This window comes from Anabrus simplex, chromosome 6 (assembly GCF_040414725.1).
Source record: "Anabrus simplex isolate iqAnaSimp1 chromosome 6, ASM4041472v1, whole genome shotgun sequence".
NCBI classification, from domain to species: Eukaryota; Metazoa; Arthropoda; class Insecta; order Orthoptera; family Tettigoniidae; genus Anabrus; species Anabrus simplex.
The window spans coordinates 74,628,425-74,640,505 of record NC_090270.1 but is presented as its reverse complement, the minus strand read 5'-3'; the positions used below and the strand labels follow the sequence as shown (position 1 = coordinate 74,640,505).

The 12,081-nt window shown below is 40.5% G+C and overlaps 1 protein-coding gene across 1 annotated transcript in view; it reads right to left on the bottom strand.

Annotated features, from left to right (window-relative positions):
* Positions 1–11,572, bottom strand: part of LOC136875503 (L-xylulose reductase) — a 66,931-nt gene extending 55,359 nt beyond the window's left edge. Inside the window, exons 1-2 of the mRNA XM_067149052.2 lie at positions 11,429–11,572; positions 2,690–2,939 (exon numbers count right to left, since the gene is read on the bottom strand). Of these exons, the coding sequence (XP_067005153.2) occupies positions 2,690–2,939; positions 11,429–11,480 (302 nt within the window). The 5' untranslated portion in view covers positions 11,481–11,572. The remainder of the gene's footprint in view (positions 1–2,689; positions 2,940–11,428) is intronic.
* Between the last annotated feature and the right edge of the window lie 509 nt (positions 11,573–12,081).

Sequence of the window (12,081 nt, the reverse complement as noted above, 5' to 3'; positions counted from 1 at the left end):
ATGAAATTGTCAAAGACCATCTGTATTATTAAAAAATCTGTGCAAGGTGGGTCCCTCGCATGCTTACAGAGGAGCACAAAACCAAGCTATGGCTGCAGCACTGACGTTTCTGGGATGTTATTCCGATGAAGGAGACTCTTTCCTGACTCGCATCATTATTGGGGATGAAACATGGGTTTCTTATGCATCACCTGAGAGTAAATGACAGTCAATGGAGTGGCATCATGCTCATTCACCAACCAAACCAAAAAAATTCAAGACAGTTCTGTCCACCAGAAAACTCATGGCAACCGTTTTCTGGGATCGCCGAGGAGTACTGCTCATTGATTTTATGGCCCGTGGAGACACAATTAATGCTAATGCGTATTGTAAACATTAAAGAAATTACGGCGGGCAATACAAAATTAATGGCGAGGTCTATTGTCTACAGGCGTCATTCTCCTTCATGACAATGCCAGGCCTCATGCAGCTGCGATAACACAACAACTTTTGCAGCAATTCAAGTGGGAAACCTTCTACCGTCCCCGTATAGCCCAGACATGGTCCCTTCGGATTTTTATCTCTTTATGAAGCTTAAAGACTTTCTTGCGGGAAAAATATTTGACAGCGATGAAGAACTTAAACGAGCCATGACTACATATCTCAATACGCTGGCGGCAGAAGACTATGACGCTGGAATACAAAAACTCGTCCCACGTTATGACAAATGCCTAAATTTGCTTGGAGATTATGTCGAGAAGTAGTGTAAAGTATGCTCTTTCCAATAAAAATGTGTATATTTGTTAATATTTACTCCTGTGTCTTTATTGTGCAAACGGGTACCACCTTCTGGATGGCCTTCGTATTTACGTGATTACCCCAATGAAGGTCTTTTCTTATATTAACACCTAGGTACTTACAATGATCCCCAAAAGGAACTTTCACCCCATCAACATAGCAATTAAAACTGAGAGGACTTTTCCTATTTGTGAAACTCACAACCTGACTTTTAACCCCATTTATCATCATACCATTGTCCACCGTCCATCTCACAACACTATTGAGGTCACCCTGCAGCCGCTCACAATCTTCTAACTTATTTATTACTCTGTACAAAATAACAACACCTCCAAACAGCCTTATCTCTGATTCCACTTCTTTACACATATCATTGATATATATAAGAAAACATAAAGGTCCAATAATACTGCCTTGAGGAATTCCCCTCTTAATTATTACAGAGTCAGATAAAGCTTCACCTACTCTAATTCTCTGAGTTCTATTTTCTAGAAATATAGCCACCCATTCAGTCACTCTTTTTTCTAGTCCAACAGAACTAAATTTTGCCAGTAGTCTTCCATGATCTACCCTATCAAATGCCTTAGATAGGTCAATCGCAATACAGTCCATTTGGCCTCCAGAATCCAGGATATCTGCTATATCTTGCTGAAATCCTACAAGCTGAGCTTCAGTGGAATAACCTTTCCTAAACCCAAACTGCCTTCTGTCAAACCAGTTATTAATTGTGCAAACATGTCTAATATAATCAGAAAGAATGCTTTCCCAAAGCTTACGTGCAATGCATGTCAAACTGACTGGCCTGTAATTTTCAGCTTTATGTCTATCACCTTTTCCTTTATACACAGGGGCTACTATAGCAACTCTTCATTCATTTGGTATAACTCCTTCATGCAAATAAAAATCCAATAAGTACTTCAGATATGATACTATATTCCAACCTGTGGTCTTTGATATATCCCCAGAAATCTTATCAATTCCAGCTGCTTTTCTAGTTTTCAACTTTTCTATCTTATTGTAAATGTCATTGTTATCATAGGTAAATTTTAATACTTTAGTATTACTCATATACCCTATCTGGACATTATCCTTGTAACTAACAATGTTTACATACTTCTGACCGAATACTTCTGCCTTTTGAAGATCCTCCCATACTCACTCCCCTCATTCATTAATGATTCCTGGAATGTCGCCCAGGTAGCAGATTCCCTGTCAGTTGTTTGCATAGTCTTCTTGTACATGATTTTGAAGAAAGTGGAAACTATTCTATTCCCGAATTCCTCTTCTATGAATAGATATTTACCTCGATTAGTTCTTTAACAGTACCTTCCAAATTTTTCTTCCTAAAGTTAAAAATTAGAATGAAATGCATTATCAATAAATGGAAACATGTGGAACTAAACGAGGTCAATCAATCAAATGTTTTAAAAGTTCTTTGTTTTTCCCCCTACAATCTGCTTTACATCACACCATCACAGATAGATCTTATGGCAACGATGGGATAGGAAAGGGCTAGGAATGTGAAGGAAGGTACAGCCCCACCATTTGCCTGGTGTGTAATTGGGAAGCCATGGAAAACCATCTTCAGGCTTGCCGACAGTGGGGTTCGAACCCACTACCTCCCGAATGCAAGCTGATAGCTATGTGACCCAAACCGAACAACCACTTGCTCGATTTAAAAAGGTTTGATATGATCCATTTTCTTTTTCTCTTGCTAGTCAGTGTATTTGGATATTTCATATTCTTACCTACATAAGGTACTTCTTCTCTTCCTCAAGATCCCTGTATTCTGCATTTGTTTGACAATCTCAAAACAGCATTAACTCACACAGCTTCCAGTATAAGCTCCTCATAAAATTTTCAGACAGATTGACTTCAGTATTAAAGAATATCCAAACTAAGATCTTATTACCTGTCAAAACTTTCTGGTTTTACATCCACAAAAGGTTCAAAAATGCCAATGCCTGCATTGTTCACTAAACCATCAATAGGCAGAACAGATTTTACAGCCAAGTGTGTTGCGCCCCAGTCGTTCAAATCCACACACACTGCTGTTACTGGAACCTCCTGAACAAGCACATCAAGAAGACTTTTCTCACGACAAACAGCTATGACACTGGCTCCGCATTTAACAAGCGTCTTAGCTACCTCTCTTCCAATTCCTGAAATGAAACAGAAGGCAAGGACAAATGTTTCAACCAAAAACTTGTGGTTAAATATACATTTGATACTGTCACGTTATATACAAGCCTTATAATTCACTGCGATATAAATTTTCAATGAATTCTTTTGGAAGAAGGTAAAAAATCTTGTGATGAAGAAAAATCAATGGCCACAGGAGGCAAATGTGGGGACTGTGGGTGTGAATTTCAAGGAGAAAATTAGACTTTTAGTGGAGGACAGCAATGAAAGTAGGTCTCCCTCAATCAATGTACAGGATGTGGTAGGTAGGGAAGGGAGAAATTGTAGAAGACAAGTGGGCTAATGTTTTAAGGGGAAAGAAAGTGAGGACTACCGGTTCTCATCATGGAGTGAGTTCAGGAGAGATAACAGTGGGAAATTGGTGAGTCAATGCAGGTAGAACAGCACAGGGAAGATGGGGAATAGGCAAGTGTTGCAGAGGAGGGGCAAGGCAAGAAGAAAGGCAATGGTAGGAAAGGAAAATGTACAGTAAACAATAGGAAGAGGAAGGTGGAACAGGGTTGTGAGAAGGAGAGAAGAGAGGATGAAGTATGTTCTGGAGGTGACAGGGAAGTTAAGGGAGACCTGGAGAAGAAGGAATCTAAGGAGGTGGGTAGGGTTGAGGCTCTGGTCATGGGCATGTTTTGTAAGGCATAAGAGGAAGTGTGTGGAGGTATGGTGGTGGTGGTGGTGGTGGTAGTGGTGATTTTTGTTTTAAATAGGAGGAAAGGAAACCAGGGTAGAGTGTTATCCAGGAGTTAGGTTAAGGCAGATGTTGCAGGAGTACAGGGGAAGGAGAAGATGGTAATTTCCCCAGTTTGTCCTCTTGAATTCCAAATTTATCTTCATATTATGATCTTCCCTATTTTTAAAAACTCTAATCAAGCTTATTCATCTACTAACGTCATTCCACGAATTACCACTTAGTTGAGCAGCTCGTCTCCTTTTCAGCCCAACATTCAAGGAAACAGATGGCATGCAGTGGAATTCTGAAGTAACAAACAACCTCCAAACAGACAAGTGTCTCACCAAATCAAATTTCTCAGCTACTAGTTGCTGGCAGAGCCTTCTTTACCACATATGGAGTCTCTGGATCTAAAATTATATTGAGGCCCTTGATACAGTTTTATAAATGAGGATATAGGAAGTGGTATATTTTACTTTTTGTTCAATTATCAATCACCACTGATCAGCATTTAGGGTTGTTGCCCAGGTGGCAGATTCCCTATCAGTTGTTTACCTAATCTTTTATTAAACGATTTCAAATAAGTAGGAAATCTATTGAACATCTCCCTTGGTAAATTATTCCAATCTCTCTTCTAATAAATGAGTGTTTGCCCCAGTTTGTCCTCTAAAATTTCAACTTTATCTTCATATTATCATCCTTCCTACTTTTAAAAACTCCATTTAAGTTTATTCGACAAATAATGTCATTCAATCCACCTCTCCACCGACAGTTCCAAACATAATACCAATATAGCTGGTCTATTATTGGACATTATAAATTTTCCAGCTAACTCATTCCTGGTTGCCAGCATTTCGCCCCAGTGTGCTAAGTTGGGCTCATCAGTTGGTAAATAGATTTATAATATCCAATAACGGACCAACTATATTGGTATTATAAATTTACTCATTCGGAACAAATATTTCAGGTTTCCTATGGGAATCAATATCTTTATCAGTTCTAAACATACTGCTTAGTCGAAGAGTTCATCTCTTTTCTCCCAGGTCTTCCAAACCAATGTTTGCAATATTTTCATACCACCACACATTTGTTGGAAATCACCCAGAACAAATCATGCTGCTTTCCTTTGGATCTCGAATTAAGTATTCTTGGTGAGGGTCCCATATAGGCTTACTGGAACCCTATTCTAAACTGAGGTTTTACCAGCAAATTTCCTTTCCTTTACATCCTTAAACCCCTAAAATACCCTTACAACCAGGGGTGCAGAAATTTTCTCTGAATAGAGGAACCAGCAAGAATCCAACCAGCCTGATACCTATAAATAATCGAGTTGCGCTACTTAGCACTGATCGCAATATTACTTTTTTTCTAATCTTAACATTTAAACTGTCCATAAATATTAAATTAAAGAGTTATCACAATAGGACTATTACCTGTTTTACAAAACTCAAGATGATACTGATCATAGAAAGTGATCTAATTCTTGCATCGTCGTTTATCGTGGATGGCGGTGTTTTGACTACACGTGACTATGAAGTAATTAGTTCTCAATTCTTCCATTAAAAGCTCTGCTGCTGTAACAGCTGAGGGCCAAATGCATTGAGCACATGGACTATACTTCTTTTCACAAGAGATTAATCCTGGTGTAGACAAACAGGCGGAGCACCTTGCCTTTGCACGTGGACATAGACATGGTGATTAAATAACGAAAAATGAAGGCAAAAGGCGTGTTGTAATACAGGAAGTCTTCTTGTAGTGGGGGAAAAGTTCCAAGCTATACAGCGTGTAGATAAGGTGTTGCATCTTCCAGCAGTCAGTGAGTCAGTATTCATAGTGAGAGAAATGGAACAAAGTAGGACCATCGCGTGTAGTAAAGCACAAAAGAGTAAAACCACTCAGGCGTGACCTCAGACTGTGCATTGTGAATGTGTTCAATAAACTAAGTGAACAGAATCCAGGTTTAGTTGTTTATTCAGAAGTTCATATCTTCACACTGTTGTTGCATACGATGCGTAGCACTGTACATCCAAACACGAGATGTTGACGGGGTGGAGGTCGGTACTAGACGCTCGACAAATCACAACTTTCTTTGGTGGAGGCGTAGACATACCACGTTTACATCAGGATTACACTCATACATACATACATACATACATACATACATACATTATCATTATAGACTGTTATGCCTTTCAGCGTTCAGTCTGCAAGCCTCTGAGAATTTACTAAACATCGCCACACTCCTCGATTTGCAACTAGTGTTGTGGCCTCATTTAGTACTATACCTCTTATCTTTAAATCGTTAGAAACCGAGTCTAACCATCATCGTCTTGTTCTCCCTCTACTTCTCTTTCCCTCCATAGCAGAGTCCATTATTCTCCTAGGTAACCTATCCTCCTCCATTCGCCTCACATGACCCCACCACCGAAGCCGGTTTATGCGAACAGCTTCATCCATCGAGTTCATTCCTAAATTAGCCTTTATCTCCTCATTCCGAGTACCCTTCTGCCATTGTTCCCACCTGTTTGTACCAGCAATCATTCTTGCTACTTTCATGTCTGTTGCTTCTAACTTATGTATTAGATATCCTGAGTCCACCCAGCTTTCGCTCCCGTAAAGCAAAGTTGGTCTGAAAACAGACCGATGTAAAGATAGTTTTGTCTGGGAGCTGACTTCCTTCTTACAGAATACTGCTGATCGCAACTGCGAGCTCACTGCATTAGCTTTACTACACCTTGATTCAATCTCACTTACTATATTACCATCCTGAGAGAACACACAACCTAAATACTTGAAATTATCGACCTGTTCTAGCTTTGTATCACCAATCTGACATTCAATTCTGTTGAATTTCTTACCTACTGACATCAATTTAGTCTTCGAGAGGCTAATTTTCATACCATACTCATTGCACCTCTTTTCAAGTTCCAAGATATTAGACTGCAGGCTTTCGGCACAGTCTGCCATTAAGACCAAGTCGTCAGCATAGGCCAAACTGCTTACTACATTTCCACCTAACAGAATCCCTCCCTGCCATTTTATACTTTTCAGCAGATGATCCATGTAAACTACGAACAGCAAAGGTGAAAGATTACAGCCTTGTCTAACTCCTGTAAGTACCCTGAACCAAGAACTCATTCTACCATCAATTCTCACTGAAGCCCAATTGTCAACATAAATGCCTTTGATTGATTTTAATAATCTACCTTTAATTCCATAGTCCCGCAGTATAGTGACCATCTTTTCCCTCGTACCCTGTCATATGCTTTCTCTAGATCTATGAAACATAAACACAACTGCCTATTCCTCTCGTAGCATTTTTCAATTACCTGGCGCATACTGAAAATCTCATCCTGACAGCCTCTCTGTGGTCTGAAACCACACTGGATTTCATCCAACTTCCTCTCAACAACTGATCGCACCCTCCCTTCCAAGATGCCAGTGAATACTTTGCCTGGTATACTAATCAACGAGATACCTCGATAATTGTTGCAATCCTTCCTGTTCCCTTGCTTATAGATAGGTGTAATTACTGCTTTTGTCCAATCTGAAGGTACCATACCAACACTCCACGCTAATTTTACTACTCTATGAAGCCATTTCATCCCTGCCTTCCCACTATACTTCACCACTTCCTCAAGCATAATTTCACCAACATCATTTTCCTCCTCCCCATGAGCTTGGCTGTTTGCAACACCACCATGATGATTTCCTTTTACATTGAGAAGATTTTCAAAATATTCCCTCCACCTCTCCAGTGATTCCCTGGGATCTTATATGACTTCACCTGAATTACTCAAAAACACTGTTCATTTCCTTTTTCCCTCCCTTCCTAAGATTCTTTATTACTGTCCAGAAAGGTTTCCCTGCTGCTTGACCTACCCTTTCCAGGTTATTACCAAAATCTTCCCATGACTTCTTTTTGGATTCAACAACTATTTGTTTCGTTCTGTTTCTTTCATCTACGTATAAATCCCCGTCTGCCCCGGCCCTTGTTTGGAGCCATTTCTGATAAGCCTTCTTTTTACGTTTACAGGCTGCTCTCACTTCATCATTCCACCAAGACATTCGCCTTTTCCCATCTTTACACACAATTGTTCCTAGGCATTCCCTTGCTGTTTCTACTACAGCATCCCTGTATGCCACCCATTCACTTTCTATATCCTGAAGCTGCTTACTGTCTACTGTTCGAAACTTCTCACTAATCATATCCATGTACTTCTGTCTAATTTCCTCATCCTGGAGATTTTCTACCCTTATTCGTTTGCAGACAGATTTCACTTTCTGTACCCTAGGCCTAGAGATACCTAGTTCACTACAGATCAGATAGTGGTCTGTATCATCGAAAAATCCGCGAAAAACTCGTACATTCCTAACAGATTTCCTGAATTCAAAGTCTGTTAAGATATAGTCTATTATGGTTCTGGTACCCCTAGCCTCCCATGTGTAGCGGTGAATGGCCTTATGCTTGAAGAATGTATTCGTAACAGCTAAACCCATACTAGCACAGAAGTCCAGCAAACGCTTCCCATTCCCATTAGCTTCCATATCTTCCCCACATTTACCAATCACCCTTTTGTATCCTTCAGTTCTATTCCCAACTCTTGCATTGAAATCGCCCATTAGCACTATTCTATCCTTGCTGTTGACCCTGACCACGATGTCACTCAATGCTTCATAAAACTTGTCAACTTCATCAACTTCATCCTCATCTGCACCCTCACATGGTGAATACACGGACACAATTCTTGTCCTAATTCCTCCAACTGACAAATCTACCCACATCATTCGCTCATTTACGTGCCTAACAGAAACTATGTTGCGTGCAATGGTATTCCTGATAAAGAGCCCTACCCCAGGCTCTGCCCTTCCCTTTCTAACACCCGTCAAGTACACTTTATAATCTCCTATCTCTTCCTCATTATCTCCCCTTACCCGAATATCACTTACCCCTAGCACATCCAGATGCATCCTCTTTGCTGACTCAGCCAGTTCTATCTTCTTTCTTCCATAAGCCCCATTAATATTAATAGCTCCCCATCGAATTCCATTTCGTTCCCCAAGTTGTTTCCAAGGAGTCCCTCGCCTGTCAAATGGGAGTGGGACTCCGTTACTCCCATAGGTCCGAGGCTTGCTTAAAGTGTTCTGAGCTCGGTAAATTCATGAAGCAGGATGGTACCCTACTTGCACATAGTCCAAGTGAGAATCTCTCCTCTAACGGGTTATGGACCACCGGTGAATTGTATAGTCCTAGCTGCCTGAGCACAAGGAGGGCCATGACTCAGAATATGTCCGAGATGCCCGCTCCCATTCCATAGCAACTGGTATCCCGACTCTCAGGACCACTTACTAGGCCACTCAGCCGTTGCCCATTGTTCACGAACTAGGACGTGACTACAGTAACCCACAAACATGAACCAGGATTAAACTCTCATGAAAATAATTATATCCACAATTGTTAGTGCTAAGTCTCTCGTTCATTAATTGCCCTGTGCGGGGGAAAAAATTCTCTTTGGTCTCGCAGTTACTTATTTTCGAGAAGATCATGGCTTTTGTTCATTGACAACACGTTATATGTTGCAGGGGTTTTGTTGCAGATTGATGGGTAGAAGAAGAAAAAGTATGAGAAACAAGAAAACATCCTTTTTGTGGGGCCAAAACTTAGGCATCGGTAGCAAAATCACAGTTGCTGAGGCAACCTGGCGCCCGGGATTTCTGCACCCCTGCTCAAAACCATACGATTTTTTTTACAATTTGCTTTACGTTGCACTGACACAGATAGGTCTTATGTGTCATACTAACACATTAATGGGAAAGGGCTAGGAGTGGGAAGGAAGCGATTATGGCCTTAATGAAAGCACAGCCCCAAAATTTTGCTTGATATGAAAATGGGGAAAACATCAAAAACCATCTTCAGGGCTGCTGACAGTGGGGTTCCAACCCACCTTCTCCCAAATGCAAGCTGTTAGCTACAAGACCCACACCACACAGCCACTTACTCAGTTATAACCCTATAAAGAGACATGCAGCCTTTATTTACAACCTTGTTAATGTGATTATCTCAATGGCTCTCTCTGCATTTTTTCTGAGGAAAGAAAGCAGTGGGTATCTGAAGGGATAGAATGTCAATCAGTAGACCACTGAGTGCATGGCTTTTAATGCCGGAAGTGTCCGGGCATCCTATGGGGGTGAGCTACATGTACTGCTGTGTGATGATGTTTGTGGAATAGGTATAATTGTATGGGAAAGTAGCAGCTCTGGCCTTGAGAAAGATACCATTGCAGCATTTGTAGCCATTCTATACTGTATAACTAAGGAAATCAAGTAATATGGAATAGAATGGCTCCTTTGCACACCTGATAAAAAATGTATGTATGTGGTACAGATCAGTGTCACACCAGCAGCTGCCTCTGTGGATCAGTGGTAGAGTGTCGGCCTCCGGATCCCAAGATAGCAGGTTCAAACCTGAAAGAGGTAGTCGGATTTTTCAAGAGTGGAAAACAGTCCATTCCACACTCCATGTTGTATGATGCTGGCATGTAAAAGATCTCTGGTGACACATTCGATGTTTACCCGACAAAATTCATTAAATTTCAGCCACAGACACCCAAGAGAGATTTGGTTTGCTCTTCATGCTATCTAGTAGGCCTAGAGTAAACGGAACGTCAAAATTGATGAGCAGACAGCCAGATGGTGTCAAATTAAAATGTCTTCACATAGCAGCTGAGGTGGTGGTGGTGGTGATTATTGCTTTAAGAGGAAGTACAACTAGGCAACCATCCTCTATACAACACTAATCAGAGGGAAAAATGGAAGGGGTCTGACACTTCGAAAAATGAAGATATCGGCCAAAGGAAGACAAGGGCCACGAAGGGCGTGAAAATGAAAGACTCCCTAGCCTTCGCAAACCTAATAGCGTCGGGGTCGGAAAAGAACAAGAGTTGACCAAGAGAGGTCGGATAGGATAGATTAAAGTGAGGAGCCTGGCACGAGTAAGTGGTCAGAGCCCCTGAGGCCCCTTTTAGTCGCCTCTTACGACAGGCAGGGGATACCGTGGGTGTTATTCTACCGCCCCCACCCACAGGGGGATAGCAGCTGAGGCCATACGATTATTTAGTATCACACAGCGGTAAGTTACATGTAGTTCACACCCATAGGGTACACTGGAACCTTCTGATTACCAGTATGGTTTGTTTCAGTCCAAAAGACTTTTCAATTTAAGTTAAAAATTTGGAGAAAGTTGAACAGCCAAAAAAGTCATGAAGTCATAAAAAAGTAAAATAATGATGGTTTAGATTTTAAGAAAAATATTTGATTAGTTGTTATTCTGACATGTACAGTAAAGACGGCGACTGGTTACAGGAAAATACTTTTCAGCCAACCTAACATTTTATTCATAAAGTGGAAATTGAGCATGAAAGTGGCGAGAACCATAGTCATTGTTATCATGAGAAAATTGGAGGCCGAATATCAATAACGAACAGATAAACTCTACGCTACATTACAAACAAGCACCATGCTTGAAACTGTACAGGAGGATGAAGCAGCAAGATTAGTGGAGACAATATGGGATTAGCAAAATCAGTAGACTAGGAGGCAAAAATGCGATTCTGTATTAAGATTCCTAAAGGATACAGAATTCAATAACGCAGCGAAATTAACGAATCGAGGTCGGTGCATACCGTTAAATTTGTTTACAGAAGCTTACACACTGAATGCTGGGGGTACATAAAATTACTAAAATGCTGTACGTACAAATAAAACTTTAAATGAACCATTTTTTACCTCGACCAGCACCCGTCACAAGAATTCTCTTGGTAGCAAAACTTATCTCCATTATAATTCAAATACCGTAATTATGATGGTGTGAGTTATGGGTTCTTAATTGCTATAGTAAAAATAATTATTTTGCCAACAGACTTGAGGGTATCTAAAAATACACAAAGACAAAGATTATAAAGTTTATTTAAAATCACCCAACCCAATCCCCTACTATTTTTTAAATAATTTCATAATCGATTCCTCCACATAATCGATTTATTAGAATTATCCACAGGACCAGGACGAATAGAAATGAATAGTGTGACGACTTCCTAGAATCACATGTTAACAGCGTTGCCTACGCTATAAATACAAGGCCTTGAAATGCATTCGTGGAAACGGGTGGCATCCTAGTTCACCCTTCAGCCGCTAGTATCGCGCCCTTGCCCCCTTGTATTCGCATGGCCGTATATGTCAATAAGTAAATTATATCCTAAATAAAACGAACTGAATGTTTTTGCGAGTATTGACAGTACTTTATTTATAGAGCGATGCTGCATTAGGTTGGATATGTCATTGAAGTTTCAAAACTTTCCTTTTTAGGGGCTTCTTATCAAGCTTCTCTCTTCTACTTGAGTGGCTCGAAGCAATGTTGTCTAATAGAGGTCTCAAAAATT